The sequence below is a fragment of the Gorilla gorilla genome, chromosome 6 (assembly GCF_029281585.2).
Source record: "Gorilla gorilla gorilla isolate KB3781 chromosome 6, NHGRI_mGorGor1-v2.1_pri, whole genome shotgun sequence".
Classification (NCBI taxonomy): Eukaryota; Metazoa; Chordata; class Mammalia; order Primates; family Hominidae; genus Gorilla; species Gorilla gorilla.
The window spans coordinates 82,385,988-82,405,719 of NC_073230.2; the positions used below are offsets into that span (position 1 = coordinate 82,385,988).

At 53.3% G+C, this 19,732-nt stretch overlaps 2 protein-coding genes across 15 annotated transcripts in view; one reads left to right on the forward strand and one right to left on the reverse strand.

The window, feature by feature from the left end:
• The window catches only part of POM121 (POM121 transmembrane nucleoporin), a 56,955-nt gene extending 46,095 nt beyond the window's left edge, over nt 1–10,860 (forward strand). For 4 of the 8 annotated variants that reach the window (XM_063708595.1, XM_055392706.2, XM_031012698.3 and 1 more), the window contains 7 exons: nt 1,029–1,120; nt 1,775–1,848; nt 2,286–2,407; nt 2,854–2,953; nt 4,277–5,962; nt 8,164–8,286; nt 8,713–10,860. In XM_063708595.1, coding sequence (XP_063564665.1) covers nt 1,029–1,120; nt 1,775–1,848; nt 2,286–2,407; nt 2,854–2,953; nt 4,277–5,962; nt 8,164–8,286; nt 8,713–8,810 — 2,295 coding nt within the window. In that variant the 3' untranslated portion in view covers nt 8,811–10,860. Of the gene's footprint in view, nt 1–1,028; nt 1,121–1,774; nt 1,849–2,285; nt 2,408–2,853; nt 2,954–3,253; nt 3,431–4,276; nt 5,963–8,163; nt 8,287–8,712 lie in introns of all 8 variants that reach the window. The other 4 variants (XM_063708596.1, XM_031012701.3, XM_055392705.2 and 1 more) reach the window with 2 other exon arrangements.
• On the reverse strand, nt 9,408–16,364 carry NSUN5 (NOP2/Sun RNA methyltransferase 5). 7 transcript variants are annotated; one of them, XM_055392709.2, is made up of 10 exons: nt 16,166–16,314; nt 15,898–16,020; nt 15,058–15,232; nt 14,869–14,977; nt 12,589–12,727; nt 12,377–12,492; nt 11,856–12,030; nt 11,454–11,542; nt 11,238–11,370; nt 9,408–11,154 (listed from the first exon to the last, which is right to left on the reverse strand). In XM_055392709.2, the coding sequence occupies exons 1-10, from the start codon at nt 16,256–16,258 to the stop codon at nt 10,795–10,797; spliced, it is 1,512 nt and encodes a 503-aa protein (XP_055248684.1). In that variant the 5' UTR covers nt 16,259–16,314; the 3' UTR covers nt 9,408–10,794. The 7 variants fall into 7 exon arrangements, with proteins under 7 accessions (XP_055248684.1, XP_055248682.1, XP_004045648.2 ...); XM_055392707.2 differs by having other exon boundaries at nt 11,454–11,664; nt 11,856–12,034; nt 16,166–16,312; XM_004045600.4 differs by having other exon boundaries at nt 10,859–11,159; nt 11,230–11,370; nt 11,454–11,664; nt 11,856–12,034; nt 16,166–16,364.
• Nucleotides 16,365–19,732: the final 3,368 nt, after the last annotated feature.

The window sequence follows — 19,732 nt, forward strand, 5'->3', positions numbered from 1 at the left end:
TTCCTCTTTTCCCTTTTTGAACTCTTATTAAGCATTGTTGGCTTCCTGTTTGTACTTATATGATGTAGCTGGTACTGGGTAAGAAATCACTAGCAGCTTTTCAAGTAGGAAAGACGGTCTGAGGTGACAGTTTAGTGGCTTTGTAATTAGGCTCAGCACTTACGAGACTATTTGCAGTGTCCGCTCTGTGCCATTTACTTTGCTGCTGGTCTGTGGAGGAAGCAGAGATGAAAACACCGTCTTTGCTGTCAAGAACTCACCTGGTGGAAGAGGCAGATGTATGGGATAATCATCACATGATGATAAATGCCATCGTTGTTGCAAAAGTCATAAACGTTACGACAGCATATTTTTTAAAATGAAGTTAGTAAATTAAAATAGAAAATTTAATAGAAGCAAGACTAAATTAGTTTACTGGGTTATCTTCTTTAATTTACTTCTATCCTTTCCATAGACAGTCTGGCACAGGTTTGAATGTGTCCTGGCTCTTCATTACTGAGGCTAACGTTCCACCTAATATATGCAAAAGTGTGTCCATCCCTTCTACCTTTATTCACATTCCATTACTTTTATAGACTTTTCTTCTTTTGCTTTCATAATTAATACTGGCAGTTGACTTTCTTTTCAGGGGTCTTTCTTCACAAACAAATTTTTTTCATTTTCTTTTCTTTTCTTTTTTTTTTGAGACAGGGTCTCACTCTGTCACCCAGGCTGGAGTGCAGTGGGGCAATCTCAGCTCACTGCAGCATCCTGAGTAGTTGGGACCACAGATGCAAACCACCACACCCAACTGATTTTTCAGTTTTTTTGTAGAGACAGGGGTCTCACTATGTTACCCAGGCTGGGCTCAAATTCCTGGGCTCAAGCGATCCTCCCACCTTGGCCTCCCAGCATGCTGGGATTACAGGCATGACTAACCATTTAACCATAAAGAATGTTTTTTTAGTCACTTGAAAAGAGACTTTGTCGTGTTGAGGGTCAGATGCTAAGTTATCAGCAGGCTCAGTCATGTCCCTCTTGATTTTTAGCTCTGGAAGAGAAATGGCCCCAGTTCATCACCCTTCTCTAGCCCAGCCTCCTCCCGCTCCCAGACACCGGAGAGGCCAGCAAAGAAAATAAGGTACTTGGCATTCTCCTGCAGTTTTCATTTGCTGCGTGGACAGACGGGGGTGAGGAAAGGTGGGAAACGAACCTGGCTCTTAGGCTTTGTGCTGCTGTGACTTGGAGAATCAAAGAAACTAAGTCCCTGAGAGGGACAATGCAGTACCCACCCGAAGTGCTGTCATCCCTATAGTCTTGGATACTGACTCCAGTGGCCTCTGGCTGTCGCCTCCCACTCCAGCATGAGGGATCGGGTGCAAGCACAGAGGCCATGCAGAGTGGAGAGCAGAGAGAGTCAAGTCAGCGGGCAGTCGCCTTCAGGTTCTTGACTCTAGCTGACCCCCTAGGTGCTTGCAGTTGGCTGGAATGCCACTCCCTCAGGGATCACATCTGTGTCTAGAACTCCCAGGGACTTGGTAGGTTGTAAGTAAGGTTTGAAGATTATTGTTTTGTGCTTGTTTTAAGACAAAAGCTGTCTTCATGGCCTCTGTGAACAGCCTCCCTTCATTCTGTTGGAATTTCCTTTTGACTTTTTTTTATCCTGGCATACTGAGATCTTAAATGATGGTTGTTTTAGACATTGTCCACTTGGTAGTTAGGAGGGTGTGAGAAATTATTTAATACTTCAGCCAAGAAGTCTTTCTAGACTAAATTGTTCCTTTTTTCCCAACAGAGAAAAGGAGCTGTGTCATCATTCCAGTTCTTCAACTCCATTGGCAGCAGACAGGGAGTCCCAGGGAGAAAAGGGTAGGTTGCTGAGCCAGGAGGAGGGGCTGCTGTTGGTGGTGGAGGTGTTTGTGGAGGATGTAGAGATTAATACCTATTGAAAAAAGGTCTTGAGCATTGCTATGTCTAAGGCATGTTAGATACAAAGAGAGAGATTTCCTCTCCTTCAGAAGTTTATAGTCTGATGAGGGAGAAAGGCTACAGACGGGGGCTAACGATTTCATAGAGGTAAGCTCAGTTTGAGTCACCTGTGGGTGATCCCAGTAATTACTGCACAGTAAGCGGTTTGTGTGCGCGCCTTAATCTTGCAAACACCATCCAAGCAACCAAACCATAGAAGATTGAATCTTTTCAGAGATACCCATTGAAAACTCAGTGTGAAATGCGAAGTGGGTGGACACAACCATCCATTTCTGGAAGAGGGAAGGAAGCAAACGAGTCTTGATTTCTTTCTTTAGCTGCAGATACAACCCCAAGGAAGAAACAAAACTCGAATTCTCAGTCTACACCTGGCAGCTCTGGGCAGCGTAAGCGGAAAGTTCAGCTGCTGTCTTCTCGGCGAGGGGAACAGCTGACCTTGGTATGGTCTTGTCCATCTACTCCTGCCCTCCCCGGCTTAGCTCTCCTAAGTCTTAGGAACGCTAAGGACAAGTTTCTTCTGTTTTTTTTTTCTAATTTATTTTTGTTTTTGTTTTTTGAGACAACATCCCTCTGTCACCCAGGCTGGAGTGCAGTGGCTCGATTTTGGCTAACCGTAACCTCTGCCTCCTGAGTTCAAGCAATTCTCCTGCCTCAGCCTCCCAAGTAGCTGGGATTACAGGCGCTTGCTACCACGCCTGGCTAATTTTTTGTGTTTTTAGTAGAGATGGGATTTCACCATGTTGGCCAGGCTGGCCTCAAACTCCTGACCTCAAGTGATCCAGCTGGCTTGGCCTCCCAAAGTGCTGAGATTACCGGTGTGAGCCACCACGCCCAGCCTTCCCGTTTTTTCTGATTGGCCTGACTTCTTCTTTTTCTCTTTGGTAGCCTCCACCTCCCCAGCTTGGCTATTCGATCACTGCCGAGGACCTAGACTTAGAGAAGGCTGCATTACAGTGGTTCAACCAGGCCTTGGAGGACAAGAGTGGTAAGGAGCACAGATCGTTGCACACTCGAGAGGTTTCAGGTGTCTGTTTTCTTTGGTTTTATTTTGGTGTTTGGAAAAATGGGTTTCTCTGGGAAAATCCCAAGTAGGGTTCCATGTTTTCTTGTGGTCTTTCTCATGTGAGATATCCGTGTTGGTCTTCACGGGAACTGGACAGCAGGGACCACTGCAATTGAGGGCAGGCATTCCTCCATGAGCTGTGCTGAGAGCCTGCTCTCCGACAGGCATGTGGAAAGAAGTCCCAGACAAGCCAGGACTGCTTCACCTTTCTTTCTTTCTTAAATGCTGCCTCGAACTCTGTCACTGAGACCCCACCTATCACTCAGCCTTCATTTACCTTTACCCTGCCTGCTGCTGCAACTGCCTCCCCACCCACCTCCCTCCTGGCCCCAAGCAGCAACCCACTGTTAGAGAGCTTGAAGAAGATGCAGACTCCCCCGAGCCTGCCACCCTGCCCAGGTGAGCTGGAGTGGGGCCGTGGATCCAGCCTTCTGAGCAGCATCCCCGGCTTGGGTTGGAATAAGGGCGTCATGCCTGTCAGTCGCTGGAGATTGCTCTGCAGGCCGAACGCACCCTGGCTCAGCACACCAGAGCGGGCTCACGTTTAACAGCGCCGGAGCCCACATCAGGAAGTGTTAGAGAAGGGGTGCTGCGATGCTTAGGATCTGAAGCCTGGCTCGTAGCTGCCCTGAGCCTCGCCTTCCTCATCTGTCAGATGAGAATGATCTTCCCGGTGCAGCACCTCTGAAGTGTGAATGTGGTGGCGTGGTCAGGATATCCTTGCCTGTCAGAACCACCGGTCCAGAACAGCACTGCTTCCTTTCCCTCCAGCACTTCGAGGGCTGCTGGTGTTCCCGGCCCAGGCCTTCACGGCACTGCGCGCCACACCTCTTTATCAGACGGTAACCTGGGGTTCGTACGCACCCTCCCTGCTCAAGGGCAGAGACTTCCCCATTCATAGTTGTGTGCTCTTAGCGCCTGGCAGGTGAGCTTAGTAGGCAAATAAAGTGTATCTAGATTTATACATGAACTTCAGAGTTCAGACAATTGGACTGTCTTAGTCTCTACACATTAGGCCCCCATTTAGGCCCCATTTTATCCCCTTCTGTCTGATGATCTGTGAGGTAGAAATAATGAACACTTCCTTGATTTACTGTACAGGCCTGTAGTGTGGACTTAGCTGAGTTTATTGACTGACTCTTGGATCCCAGGCTCTGTGGTAGGCATGGGGAGGACACTGAAATACTGAATATCATCATCTTTGAAGTGTTTATTCCAATTTCACATTTTCTATTCTTCTTCCAGAATCTGCTGGAGCAGCAACCACTGAGGCCCTCTCACCTCCAAAGACACCCAGACTCCTACCCCCGCTGGGTTTATCACAGTCAGGGCTGCCAGGGCCGCTCCGCAGCCCCTCCTTAGACTTCAAACCCCTGACCACTTTGCTGGGGCTGATCCTTGCTCCATCCACGGTACCAGCCACTGACACCAAGGCACCTCCAACCCTTCAGGCAGAGACGGCTACCAAACCCCAAGCCACATCTGCCCCGTCCCCCGCCCCCAAGCAAAGCTTCCTGTTTGGAACACAGAACACCTCACCTTCCAGCCCTGCCGCCCCTGCTGCATCTTCAGCATCTCCCATGTTCAAGCCCATTTTCACGGCCCCACCCAAGAGTGAGAAGGAAGGCCCCACACCGCCTGGCCCTTCAGTCACAGCCACAGCGCCCTCCAGCTCCTCCCTCCCCACGACCACCAGCACCACAGCCCCGACCTTCCAGCCTGTCTTTAGCAGCATGGGGCCACCTGCATCTGTGCCCTTGCCTGCTCCCTTCTTCAAGCAGACAACTACTCCCACCACTGCTCCCACCACAACTGCCCCGCTCTTCACTGGCCTGGCCAGCGCCACCTCTGCTGTGGCTCCCATCACCTCTGCCAGTCCATCCACAGACTCTGCTTCGAAGCCTGCGTTTGGCTTTGGTATAAACAGTGTGAGCAGCAGCAGTGTGAGTACCACGACCAGCACCGCCACTGCCGCCTCACAGCCTTTCCTCTTTGGGGCGCCCCAGGCCTCTGCTGCCAGCTTCATCCCGGCCATGGGCTCCATATTCCAGTTTGGCAAACCTCCTGCCCTGCCCACAACCACCACAGTCACCACCTTCAGCCAGTCCCTGCCCACTGCCGTGCCAACGGCCACCAGCAGCAGCGCTGCCGGCTTTAGTGGTTTTGGCAGCACCCTCACCACCTCCGCCCCGGCCACCAGCAGCCAGCCCGCTCTGACGTTCAGTAACACGAGCACCCCTATGTTCAACATTCCCTTTGGCTCAAGCGCCAAGTCCCCGCTCCCATCATATCTGGGAGCCAACCCCCAGCCCACATTTGGGGCTGCTGGGGGGCAGCCACCGGGGGCCGCCAAGCCGGCCCTTGCCCCCAGCTTTGGCAGCTCTTTCACTTTTGGAAACTCTGCAGCCCCGGCTGCTGCACCCACACGTGCACTTGTGTCCATGATCAAGGTCGTGCCTGCGTACGTGCCTACACCCATCCACCCTATCTTTGGTGGTGCCACGCACTTGGCGTTTGGATTGAAAGCCACGGCTTCGGCCTTCGGCGCTCCCACCAGCTCACAGCCTGCCTTTGGCGGCTCCACTGCTGTCTTCTTCGGTGCAGCCACCAGCTCCGGCTTTGGAGCCACCACCCAGACTGCCAGCAGCGGGAGCAGCAGCTCAGTGTTTGGCAGCACAACACCATCACCCTTCACGTTTGGGGGTTCGGCAGCCCCCGCTGGCAGTGGGAGCTTTGGGATCAATGTGGCCACCCCAGGCTCCAGCACCACCGCCGGAGCTTTCAGCTTTGGAGCAGGACAGAGTGGGAGCACAGCCACCTCCACCCCCTTCGCAGGGGGCTTAGGTCAGAACGCCCTGGGCACCACTGGCCAGAGCACACCGTTTGCCTTCAACATGGGCAGCACACCTGAGAGCAAACCTGTGTTTGGAGGTAAGGAGGGGCGTGGACTTGGGCTACCGGGCCGGACACTGAAAAGCTGTGCCTGCGAAGCCTGTGTTCTCGGGGAGCTTATGCTGTGGCAGTGAAGAGACAGGCACCGAATATAGAACTCAGTGAGATGCCAGGGCACGATACATGTTTTGCTAATGTAGTAATGACTGGAGGAGCCATTGTGGATTTAACTGGTCAAAGGCCTTCTGAGTAGTTCACAATTGTAAGCTGAAGGTTGGGCGTAGTGGCTCACGCTTGTAATCCCAATATTTTGGGAATCCAAGGAGGGTGGATCACTTGAGGCCAGGAGTTCAAGACCAGCCTGGACAACTTGGCGAAACCCTGTCTCTACTAAAAATACCAAAAAATTAGCCGGGCATGGTGGTACCCACCTGTAATCCCAGCTACTCGGGAGGCTGAGGCACAAGAATTGTTTGAACCCAGGAGTTGGAGGTTGCAGTGAGCCAAGATCATGCCACTGTACTCTGGCCTGGGTGACAGAGCAAGACTCTGTCTCAAAAAACAAACCGTAAGCTGAATATGGGGGTGGGGTGGGGGTGGGCACAGCACAAGTGGACATGCCTTTCAGGCCCAGGGTGGCGCATGCAAAGGCCCAGAAGCAGAAACATGTTTGGTATGTTGAAGAGCAGAAAAAAGACAAGCATGGCAGGAGGGCAGGAACTGAAGCACTGGTGTGGAAGGAGGCCAAGAGGCGAGGATTGTTTGTGGCCAGGGTTGGGTGTTTGGGTCTTAAGTGTTCAGGAAAACCATTGCAGAATCAGGCAGAAGGATGCAGTGATGGTTCCTCCCGTGTGGAAGATGAATGTAGATCCATGGCTTCTGTTTGCTTCGTGAAGTAGAGAAAATCTGGGAGAGAGAGGGTCAGGATAAAGTGTATTAAAAAAGGGGTCTTTTGAAATAGTCATTTTGGACAGTGGGGGAAAGGAACATCATATTAAAAAGTGTGATCAGTTTCCAGGCAGTTTGTGGGCTGGAAAATTGTGATTGTGAAGTTAAAGTGAGGCCAGTTAGCATGGCGTGTGTTTCCCAGCGACACTGTGGGTGTAGACCTAAGGTCAGCAGACAGCTGGTGCCACCCGGCTGTGGAGACCCCAGCAAGCACAGCAGGAGGGGCAGCAGGTCAGTGCCCCGATGCAGCTCAGGGGGTGCAGGAGTGGAGAGCGGGTGAAGTCAGCTGCAGGAGGGGTGGTGCCTGCAGGAGATTCGGGAGCTGGAGCAGTTGTGGTGACAGTGTGGCTGCAGGAGTGGTGGCAGGGGTCGGGGAGAGGAGGTCATGGGGGTGGCAGGGTCGAGGGGCTGAGAGGACCATCAGTCAGCCCCACAGGGCGAAGTCACCGTGAGTGGTGATGGGGAGGAAGCCAGTGAGCCAAGGGTCTTCTGTGAATCAGGGAGTGACCTGGCAGTTGACAGGTGACATGAGGACATGGCAGATTAAAGTGATCTGAACCTGAGTTACAGTATTTAGGGAAGGAAGAGAAACAGTGTGGAAGCAGCGTGGGAGCACAGGGAGCTTCCCCTTGTCCGGGCCGGAGGCCAAGCCCTGAGAGCAGCCATCCCTGCAGAGGGGCTGCCAGAGAGGGCCTCGGGTAGGCAGCCAGAGCCAGTCAGTGCAAGGCCGGGGAAGGGAGGGGACCACGGGGCATCACAAAAGATGCAGGACGGACAAACCAGGCTTCAGAGGGGAGGGGATGGTGGCTGGGGGAAAAGGCCTGAACAGAGGAGGTAGCCAACCCAGGTACGTCAGGGCAAGGCCGGGGAAGGGAGGCTACCACGGGGCATCACAAAAGACACGGGACGGACAAACCAGGCTTCAGAGGGGAGGGGACGGTGGCTAGGGGGAAAAGGCCTGAACAGAGGAGGTAGCCAACCCAGGTACGCTAGGAGGCGGGGGCCCCAGAGTACTCCCCTCTGCAGCGATGGTCAGGAGGCCCACGAGGTGGCTGCGGGGCAGGGGGGCTTTTTCTCTGCCCTGGCGTGGCCATTAGTGGGTGGGAGAAGCAGGCTGAGCTGGGGCACCAGGCATGAAGACTGGCTCAGCTGCTGATGGAGGAGTGCCCCAGAAGCAGAAGTGGGGCTGAGGGTCCCGTGGGAAGTGCCCTGCGGAGCACAGGCTCCTGCCCGGCTCCTCGCCTGCCTCCGCCCTCTGCTCACTGGCCAGCTCTCTGTTCTCTTCATTCCAGGCACCGCCACCCCCACCTTTGGTCTGAACACCCCTGCGCCTGGAGTGGGCACATCGGGCAGCAGCCTCTCCTTTGGGGCATCCTCAGCACCCGCCCAAGGCTTTGTTGGTGTTGCACCTTTCGGTAAGCAGCAAGCCACCCTGTGACCCTGCTCGTCTGTCTGAGGAGGGGTTGGGCGGGGTGGCAGGCTCCTGGTCCTCTGAGGCCCCGTGAAGATCAGGTTCAGCACAGGAAAGACATTTTGGGTTAGGAGTCCAGCACAGCCCATGGATGGGAGTTGGATGGCAGAGATCAGAGAGGAGCTGTCCGGGGTGGAAGTTTGCCTCCCATGGGAAGCCAGGTAAAAATGGATTCGTGGGCCTCGCTCTGAGACTCTCTGGGAGTTTGCATTTCAGGAGGCTCCTCCCATACAGTGTTTCTGATGCAGCGGGGAAAGCCCTATTGAGGCACCGTGTTTTATTACTGGCCTGGCCTTCCAGAGATTTGGGCACCCAGAGTCAGAGTCTCAGGTAGCAGCTGCCCTGATGAGGTCTTGTTGAATCTTTCCAGGATCGGCAGCCCTTTCATTTTCCATTGGTGTGGGATCCAAGACCCTAGGGGCTCGACAGCGACTGCAGGCCCGAAGGCAGCACACCCGCAAAAAGTAGCCTTTGTCCCGTCCCTGTTCCCCCCACCCCTTCCCTAAATCTGGACCTTGGCACCTGCTAGGAAGAGCCTTGGACCCTTCCAGTTGCGTAAAGCAAACCTACCCCGGATCTCTGGCTTCAGCTGCCAGGGGGTAGTGGCAGCCCTGGGGCCCTTTCCCTTCTCCTGGAGGAAGCACAAGCCTCAGGGATGGGGAAGCAGGATGCGGAGGGCCAAAGCCTGGGACCTCTACTTGAACAGTTCCACTGGGGAGGCTGGAGAACTAAGGAAACACCTGTACATAGTGTCCGCTGCCCTGACTCCCGCTTAGCACACCCTTAGGCAGGCGCCCCTTCCACCTTTCCCCGAGAGCCGTCGTCGCTGGAGGGTGCAGGGTCCAGCCCGCCTGGATCGGTGGTGTGCACCTGATGGGATTTGGGAAATGGGTTATCCCTAAAGCTTTATCTTGCTTGGCTTAGCTGTGAGAAGTGGTTCTCTTCCTCTGGTCCCTTCTGGGGACTCTGTTTCCCCATTTCTTGCTGCTGTGTCCCTCACCGGTTCCTTGCAGGATTCCTTCGTTTTTAAATGCCCTTGAATCTAGCTTTGCCTTGGAGACCCCAGTGGGTGCTGCTCCTGCCGTTTTCTTCCTGCCAAGCCTGAATCAATGTTTCATCTCCAACCCTCTGCCAGTTTGGCCCCTCAAAGCTTGGTGGCTCAAGACTGTTAGCCTGGCAGAGTCAGGGGTGAAGGGAGCTCTTGGAGCAGGCAGGATGCCCACCGCTGCTTTAGCTGCCTCCTTGCCCAGCTACCCTTTGGCCCCATGTCTGCCTCTCCAGGATTGTATGTTTCAAGCCTTGTCCTGTGTTCCTTTGTCTGACGCTCTGTGTATTGCTTTTTGAATTGAGTTTGGAGGAAGAATTGAGTTGTATGAGTGGCGGCATGTTGGTAGTGCCGGACTTCCTGTTTCAAGTTTTCTGGGGCCTCGCTAATTGAATGTGGAAAGTAGCACCACTTGACGGCTACAAGTGCCGACTCCTGAATTTTCCCATGGTGTTCTGACTTCAAGGGCTGGCAGCCAGGGAGAATGGGCCCAGGGGAAGCAAAGACCTCTTCCCTCTGCTGTTTCTGTCCCACTTAACTGACCTCACTGGAGGCTACATCACCCAAAGTAGATGTTAGAAAACCTAAATTAATGAACCATATTTTTAAAATCCTATTTTTCCCAAACAGGGCCCTCTGCAGCTCATCCTTTCCTTCCGTCCTTCTGAAACCACATACCCCAGGCCCAAGCGCCTTGCTGCCACGCCCAGCCTCTTTGGGAGAAGTATGAATGCGTGTGTCTAAATTAAAATAAAAAAATATTTAAACGTTTTTTAACAAAAATTTATTTTTGTATTTAAGCTAAATTGCCTTTTAAACTCCTTCAAGCTTGGTTCATTGAGGTGGTTAAGTATAAATGCTATTAACTAGGAATTAGCTGTAAAGTTATGCCTGTGCAAAGAAGAGGCTCAAATGCTGTCCCCGGCAGCTTTCCTGGGGGACTAGAGCTCCTTCTGGCCATGTTATATGAAATGTAATTCTTATTTTATAAATAATGTGATGTAAATGTAACTGGTGCCCCCTCCCCGATGTGACTGAGGGTGAGTGAGTGGTGGCGGGGCTGCTCCTTCCCACCCCTCAGAACAGCTCTGATCCTCGTTAATACCTGGCTGCGTGTGCAGCTGAGGAGGGAGTGAACCTCAAGCCTAAATACCTGTTAGGATTGGAGGGTCAGGGTGGGCCTGGGCCTAGCAATCAAGCTTCTACCTGTACCTTACGTAAGGTAGACCCTCCTAGTGTCAGTACCTGAGCTAGTTTACCTCAGTTCCGCAGGCAGGACAGCCAGTCCGGGAACCCTGAGTGAGTGTGAGTGTGGATGTGTACAGTACACGCACTGGACGGCAGCGGGAGGCTGGGACTTTCCATTACAAATAGAGACTTCATTCCTGTTGAGTCTAGTTGGAATTTTTAGTATGAATGTGAGATTTTTCTCCTGCTTGTGACATTAAGAATAAAAAACTGTGATCTATCGTAGAGTACGTTCTGCATTTTATTTTTGCAGGCAACACTTTGCTCACCAGCAAGAACACAGCCCGAGGAAGGGACCCAATAACCTTTCAAAATGCATACTGCTGCCTGCGATGAGGGCCCAGGGTCCTCCACGGAGAAGACAGGCATCTTCCTTTCCCACCAGGAAGGAGTCAGCCTGGAGCCTCTGCTATGTGCAAGGCAGGGTGCAAGCACCGGCTGCAGCTCTTTGCTGTCTCTTCTTTCTCTTTGGGGCTGGGCTGGGTGTGCGTTCTGGTGCTGATGCTTTGGCCTGTGAGGCTGAGCTAGAGAAGTGTAGATGTTAGATGTGCCGGTGCCATCCTGCACCTCCCAAGCACACCCCCACTCACTCACCTCGGCACCTCGACCCGTTCAATTACAGCAACGAAGAAGCCACCGCTGAGCGTGGTCTCAGGGGAGGCCCGGAGGCAGTGCTCGGCACCCGGGAACATGCTCAGGCCTCGGTGGGGCCAGGCAGGCAGGGCAGGAGCTAGCCTGCAAAAGAAACAGCCCCAATGCTGGGTAAGAGAGCAGCTCACCCCGTCCCCCCCTCCACGACCCTGGCGCACACCCTGTACCTGAAGGCGCCCGGGTTCTGCTGCAGCGCATCTCGCACCACGTCTTCATTCTCCTCCTGGCAGAGGGAGCACGTGGAGTAGACGAGCCGCTGCAGGGAAGGGAAAGTGAGCGCGTGGCACAGGGCTCGCTGCTGGAACCCTGCCAGGGCATGCAGACGCACCGGGCTAGGTGTCCCTGCCCCGGGCTCCTCCAGCTGTCTGCTCGGCATACCTAAGGAAAAGCGTGTCGGTTACACAGCTTCACAGGCTGCCTCAGTCCTGAAATCCTCGCTTCACAGAGGAGAACTTTTGTCCCAGGGTCCCAAGCCCATTAGTGTCAGAACTAAGACCAAAACAAATGACTCCAGGTCTAAGCTGCTGTGGACCTGCGAGTCCCTTGGCCACGCTTTCTCGCCATCTCACCCGAGCCACTGCAGGAAGGATCCAGCAGGATGTAGTGGACCTCACGGTAGCGCGGATCCGAGGGGGAGACCGCCAGGAAGTCCTCCTCAGCCAGCTCACAGCAAGAGACGCCAGCCCGGGCCAGCAGCGTGGCCATGGATGCCAGCCGCTTGGCATCCAGGTCAAAGGCAAAGATCTTCCTAGGGCAAAGCAGGGGTGAGCTGAGCATGCATGGAGCAGCTAAGGGCCTGTCACAGCCAACCAGAACATGCAGGTTAAGCCAGGACACACAATATTGAAACGGCCTACGTTTAAAGGGCTCACAGTCAGAGGTAACTGGCCTGGGGTCTCTGCCCCAAGAGCTAAGGGATCCACATCTCACACCTGCAGTGGGGAAAGCTTAGCTTGGGGCAAATACCGTGAACTGCTTTGGTGCAGCAGGAAAGACTTAAGCGAAAGTCATCCTTTCAGCCTTCATTACCCACTGAAAGGCACAGAATCAAACCCCATGTCCTCCTCCTGCTCCTGACTGTGGCACTCACCCTTGGTTCTTCAGAAGAGCAGCCAAGTGACTGGTCTTATTGCCTGGGGCGGCACAGGCATCGATGACATGGGAGCCTGGCGGGGGGTCCAGCAGCATGGCTGGGAGACAGCTGGCCTGGCAGGCAGAGCACAGGGGCCAGGTAAACAGAGACCCCAGGCTAGGCCCTTCCCGTGCCTACACATTCTTCCCTTTTCTATTCCTCTTGCCTACCCTGTCCTGCAGAATGAGGTGTCCGGCCCGGTACAGTGGGTGTTCATGCAGATCTGTCTGGGTGGGAAACACCAGCAGCTCCGGCATCAAGGAGTCCAGGAGAAAATGCTTCCCCTTGAGGGCTCGTAAGTCATCGAGGCTGCCAGGGAAGAATCATTCATTCATTTCCTGAATTTCTCCCTGCCAGGCCCCATTTCAACGGTCCATTCATGCAACAAATGTTACCACAGCTACGGAGAAATCAACAGGCTGATAAGCTAGAGATGGCGGAATCCGCAGTTGAGGGAATGGGTTGTCAAGCCAGACTGATGGGTCAGGAGCCCCCTCTACTGTTTACCAGCAGTGGGAGCCTGGGCAAGTGATTCAATCTCAAGCCCCACTGGCATCTCTGTAAAATAGTAGGTGTGGGGATTCAATGAGCCAATATATTCAAGATACTTATTTGGCACAAATTAATAAATGTTAGCTATTCCTGTTGAAGCATAACCTTGGAGAAAGGTTACTTTACAGGGGGGTAAGGGGATGCGGGGAAGTGAGAGCTGAGCTCATTCTTGATGGATGAGGAGTTAGTCATGTGAGGCGCTTAGGTTAAAACTACATTCACTATAACTCAGTAAAGGAGTCCCGCCCACTCTCCCCGACCCATGCAGAAATGGGCCTAGAGAGTCACATCTCTCAGTTAAGAAATCTATCAAAGCGGCAGAGCTGGAATTCAAACGCAAGCAGCCGTTCTCTGCTATTCCACCCTGGTGTCCAAGCAACATGGTAGAGGCAGAAGGAAGAGGATCTTACAAAGAGTGGGAGAAAGGGAGAGGGGCAGAGGCTGCTTCTCAGAGCCAACAAAGGACAAAACGAGACAGGTGTGAGCCCAGTGGAGGAGGCACGGGGCAGGGACCAGCCACTGTTGCTGGCACGCTGGTGCACGCAGCACCGTGGCAGATGGACCTGAGAGAAAGCAGGAGGGACAGCACAGTGGAGCCAAGAAAGGGCTTAGCATGGCCGGGCGCGGTGACTCACACCTGTAATCCCAGCACTTTGGGAGGCCGAGGCGGGCAGATCACCTGAAGTCAGGAGCCTCGAGACCAGCCTGACCAACATGGAGAAACCCCGTCTCTACTAAAAATACAAAATTAGCCGGGCGTGGTGCTGCATCCCTGTAATCCCAGCTTCTCAGGAGGCTGAGGCAGGAGAATTGCTTGAACCCAGGAGGCAGAGGTTGCAGTGAGCCGAGATCGCGCCATTGCACTCCAGCCTGGGCAACAAGAGCAAAACCCTTGTCTCAAAAAAAAAAAAAAAAAAAAAGGCTTAGCAGAGGAGTAACAGCATCAGATCTGGCTTTAGAGCTTCCTACAGTCAACCTCAAGGAAAATGCAGTGAGACAGTCTGGAAGCAGAGAAACCAGTCTGGGAAGTTCTTGTGGTCATCCCAATAAGAAATGAGTGCTTAACCTAGGCAGTGTCCGAGGGGCTGAAGAGAAAGGAGTGGAGGCCAGATGTGGTGGCTCACGCCTGTAATCCGAGCACTTTGGGAGACCAAGGCAGGCAGATCACCTGAGTTCAGGAGTTTCAGACCAGCATGGCCAACATGGTGAAACCTCATCTCTACTGAAAATACAAAAATTAGCTGGACATGGTGGTGGGAGCCTCTAATCCCAGCTACTCAGGAGGCTGAGGCAGGAGCATTGCTTGAACCCGGGAGGCAGTGAGCCAAGATCATGCCACTGCACTCCAGCCTGGATGACAGAGTGAGACTCAGTCTAAAAAAAAAAAGAGAGAAAGGAGTGGAGCTGAGAAAAATGCTCAAGGTAGGGGAGTAAATGATTGGAGGGAGGAGAAGGAAGCACCTAGGATGACTCAGTTTCTGGCTTGACCAAATGGGTGGAAGATGGTGACATCTGTTAGATTTAACTGGGGATGTACTAGGTGTAAAGTCTGAGAGGAAAGATGACAAATGCAGCGACTGTTAGCATCTGTGGTGCGTTCGTATGAACCTGAGGAGGGAAGAATGCAAGCAGGAAGTCTACACTGGGTGGTGAGAATCACCAGGTGGGAGGCAGGAGTTAAAGCTAGAGAAAAAACAGAGATCAAGAAGAATGTAGGATGAGGCTCCTAGGAGTTCGATGTTTAAGGGATGGCAGGAAGACAAACCTTGGAGATGGAGAAACTGCTGGAAAGGTAGGAAGAAAGCCCAGGGAGCAAAGTCACAACTATCCAGCCACTTCTCTTCCCAGTACCCCAGACACCTCCCTAGATGAGGACAGCCAGGGCTCTAAGCTCTCACCTGGAAGCCCGACCCTGATAGGAGAAACCTTGTCTCTTGAAATAATCAACTACATCATCGGAGCAGGTCTTGAGAGTGTTCACACGCACAAATCGAGGCAGCTGGGAGGCTAGGTAGGACGCAATGAGCAGTGAGTAGGCAGGAGCAAAGTTCCCCGCCTCCCCCACCCCCCAACTCCTTCCAGCTCACCTGGACCAGGCCTGGATCCCACTTCCAACAGGTCCTCATTCCGGCTCACACCCCGATGAACCTTGAGCCGAGCCAACTCAGCCTTGAGCCTCGCCTGGTGCCGGCCCAACAGAGCCTTCCATCGGCCCCCACCCCCTCGAAAGCCCTTTCCCAACAACAACTCATACACTAGCACCTGGGAATGAGGGAACAAAAACAAAAACGCCCTAAGCATGAAGCATGAATGCCTTAGAACTAACTCTAATGGAGCCCCGGCAATGGAATGGCTAAACAGATCACCTGACAAGATACAGGTGGGATACCTTATCCAAGATCACACCAGAAATTAACTACAGAACAGGATCGGAACCCAGCGTCTTGCTTCCCAGCCTTAGACCCTTTCTCCACCGATGTTCACCAGTAGACCTCTGCACCCAACTTCTTGCCAACATTACCCTTTCGTGGGTTTGGGTTTTCTTTTTAGAATGGGGTCTAGCTCTGTCGCCGAGGCTGAAGTGCAGTGGCCAGATCATAGCTCACTGCAGCTTCGACCTCCTGGGCTCAAGTGATCCTCCCCCCTCAGCCTCCCGAGTAGCTGGGACCACAGGTGCGCGCCGCCACGCCCGACTTCCTTACAGTCTCCGCCACTACCACTTTGTACTTCGGTTATTTAATCCTTCAAAACACTCAAAGTTAAAGCATTTTCATCCCATCTTAATTCGTAAACCAGGGAAGGTCGGCTCATACTCATTTCAGATGAGCGACTTGCTCCAGTCCCGCCGTGCACAGCAGCAGAGCTGAGACCAGATGACAAAGCGCTGACCGTCGGGGTTCACTTCCCTGTCCCTCCCCTCCCCTCACCTTGGCCAGGTGCGGCCGCAGCTTCTTCTCCGCACGGAGGAGGCCGGCGCTGGCGATCACAGCATCCAGCACGGCGGAGTAGCGCTGCGTTTCGCACACCAGCGCGTACAGCTGCTTCACGTTCTGTGTGGCCGAGGAAGACAAGCTGGGTCGGGGGCTCCCCCGGCCCTCCTCGCCGGGCCCCACCTCCCGACCCCACCCGGGCCCGTCCCACCCCAACCCGGGTTCCTCACTCCCCACCCCTACTACTCGCGCCCGGGCCCGCTACCTGGAAGTTGCTGGAGTACACCAACCCCTTGATAGAGCCCTGGCGGCTCTCCACGCCGGCCAGCACGCCTGCAGCTGCAGCATACAGCCCCATGTTCCCGCGCGCCTTTACGGCTCTGTAGCAAAACGCACCCGGCTCGGCGCCCGCCCGGACTTCCGGGGTCAAAAAGCACGACCTTCCGGGACCGGAAGTGCCGGTCGAAGTCGCCCTGCAAGGCGTGTGTGTGATCGCGCACCTGCCGGGGTAGGGAGTGCGACGCTGCAAGCCCGTTTCGCCACTTCTTCTCTAGTTCTTAAGTTTTTGCCAATCTGATGGGCAAATAATGGGATTTTACTGCTGTTTAACTGAAGTTACTGAGGTTAAATATCTTCACGTGTATTAGTCATTATATATATATATATAATTTTTTTTTTTGACACAGAGTCTCACTCTGTCGCGCAGTGTCGCAATCGCGGCACACTGCAACCTCCGCCTCCCGGGTTCAAGCAATTCTCCTGCCTCAGCCTCCCGAGTAGCTGGGACTACAGGCCCACGCCACCACACCTGGCTAATTTTTGTATTTTTAGTAGAGATGGGGTTTCACTATGTTTGCCAGGTTGGCCTCGAACTCCTGACCTTAGGTGATCTGCCCACCCTGGCCTCCCAAAGTTCTGGGATTACAGGCATGAGCCCCCGCGCTGGCCATAATTTTGTGTCTCCGTTTATTGTCTTATCTTCCTCTGCCATGTGTCATCCAATGGCTGTGTTCTCAGGGAGGCTTCTGTGTAATGGCAAAAAGGGTCGTAGCAACTCTAGGTCCACAATGTGGTTTACAATACCTGCCATTCACCCTGCACCAGTAACCACATTAGTCCCAGAGCCAAGCAAGAAAGCACGTGGGGTATTTGGGTACCTGAAATGGGCTGGTTTGGCCAAATTAAGTGATGTAGGTATGATCCAGGCCTCAAAGCCGCAATAACGGTTTTGTTTTTGTTTTTGTTTTTGATGAGGTCCCACTCCGTCACCCAGGCTGGAGTGCAGTGGCACCGTCGTAGCTCACTGCAGCCTCGAACTCCAGGGCTCAAGCGATCCTCCCACTTCACTCTCCAAGTAGCTGGGACTACAGGCATGCACCACCACTCCTAGCTAATTTTATCTTTTGTAGAGATGTGGTCTCACCATGTTGCCCATGGATGGTCTCAAACTCCTGGCCTAAAGTGATCTTCCCACCTCGGCTTCCCAAAGCAGTGATTACAGGCATGAACCACTGTGCCCAGCGAGGATTTTATTCTTTTATCTTGAAAGAAATGGTAGTCCTCTTAAGGTTTTTAAGTCATGGAGTGCTGTGCTCACATATACTTCTTTAAAAGATCAGTCTGGCCAGGTGCGGTGGCTCACACCTGTAATCCTAGCACTTTGGGAGGCCAATGCAGGCAGATCACTTGAGGTCAGGAGTTCAAGACCAGCCTGGCCAACATGACAAAACCCCGTCTCTACTAAAAATACAAAGATTAGCCAGGCATGGTGGCAGACACCTGTAATCTCAGCTACTTGGGAGGCTGAAGCAGGAGAACCATTTGAACCTGGGAGGCTGGGGTTGCAGTAAGCTGAGATTGTGCCACTGCACTCCAGCCAGGGGGATAGATCAAGATTCTTTCCCCAAAAAATAAATAAATAATCAGTCTGGTTACAGTGTGGGGATATAGGATGGAGGGGGCAGAGTTGAGGCAGGGAGAGACCAATGGGGGTCATGGGAGTCACCTAAACAAGAACTGGTGGCCTGGACTGAGTTGGTGGCAGTGGAGTTAGGTTGAAGTTGGCAGTGTGACCGCTAAGTTAAATCCACAGAACTTGCTCAGGAAAAAGGACAGGTTGAGAATAACTCGTAGGTTTTCAGTTTGGGCAGTTGACACAATGCTGCTGTGTCTTTTGGTAGGATGGGGAAACCTGGGGTGGTGGAGTGAACAATGGCCACCCAGAGAGAGCAGGTCCTAATTCCTAGAGCCTGGAAATGTCACCTTCTATGGAAGAGATCTGTAGGAGTGATCAGGGGAAGGATTTGGAGAGAAGGTTATCCTGGATTATCTGGGCAGGTCCTGCATGGCATCACAAGTATCCCTATAAGAGAGAGGCAGAGGAAGGCCTCTCTTATAGGGAGAAGCGCAGTGGGTCACACCTGTAATCCCAGGACTTTGGGAGGCTGAGGCTGGTGGATCCCTTGAGCCCAGGAGTTCACAACCAGCCTAGCCAACATGGTGAAACCGCGTCTCTACTAAAAATACAAAAATTTGCCGAGTGCACGCCTGTAATCCCAGCTACTCAGGGGGCTAAGGTAAGGGAATTGCTTGAACCTGGGAAGCGGCGGTTGCAGTGAGCCGAGATCACACCACTGCACTCCAGCCTGGGCAACAGAGTGAGACTCTGTCTCAAAAAACAAAAAATAAGAGAGAAGCAGAGGAAGATTAGACCGGCACATACAGAAAAGGCCACGTGAAGACGGAGGCAGAGATTGGAATGATGCGGCCACAGGCCAGGAAACACCAGGGCATGGCAGCCACCACCTGAAGCTGAAGAGGAAAGGGGCAGGTTTCCCCGACAGTCTCCAGAGGGAGCGCGGCCTTGCCGTCATTGTGATCTTGGACATCTGGCCTTCAGAACCATGAGAGATTAAATTTGTTTGAAGCCACCAAGTTTGTGGTCATTTGTTACAGTAGCCACAGGACACCACAGCCACAGGATAAATCTCAGGGATGGGGGAGTAGGAAGATCATGAGCGCGGTTTTGGACATGCCCTTGACGTCCAGGCGGAGCTGCTGAATGGCTGGAGCTCTAGTGGATGTGGCATGTAAGGGACGGGTCTCCTGGAGAGGGAACTTCTGAGTCATCCCTGTGGAAGTGATGACTGGAGCTGTGGGTGTGGAGGGGTAGACAGCCAGAAGAGGAGCCTGGAGGTCCTCAGGCCATGAGTGGCCAGGAGGAGAGGCTGAATCCTCGAAGGAGACTGAGGAGAGGAGGAAGGAAAGTCAGGATTGTGGGGAGGCTGAGGGTTGCTGTTTGCCCCAGCTAGTCTCCCTCAGGCCCTCTTATTGGTCTGTGCACCCAGTTTGACTTCCAATGGCCAGAGCCAGCATCTTGGTTAGAGGGCTACCCCGGAGCTTCCAGGACCCACTTAGCCTGTAGGTATGGTGAGTCAAAGGGGTATGAGAGCCTAGGCACAGTGGCTCACACCTGTAATCCCAGCGCTTTGGCAGGCCAAGGTGGGAGGATTGCTTGAGGCCCAGACCAGCCTGGGTAACATAGCAAGATCCCGTCTCTACTAAAAATTTAAATATTAGCTGGGTATGGTGGCAGACACTTGTTGTCTCAGCTACTCAGGAGGCTGAGGCAGGAGGATCACTTGAGCCTGAGAGGTCAAGGCTGCAGTGAGCTACAGTTGTGCCACTGCTCTCCAGCCTGGGTGACAGAGCAAGATCCTGTCTCTAAAACTAAAGACTCGAGGCTGGGCACGGTGGCTCATGCCTGTAATCCCAGCACTTTGGGAGGCTGAGGCAAGTAAATCATTTGAGGTCAGGAGTTCAAGACCAGCCT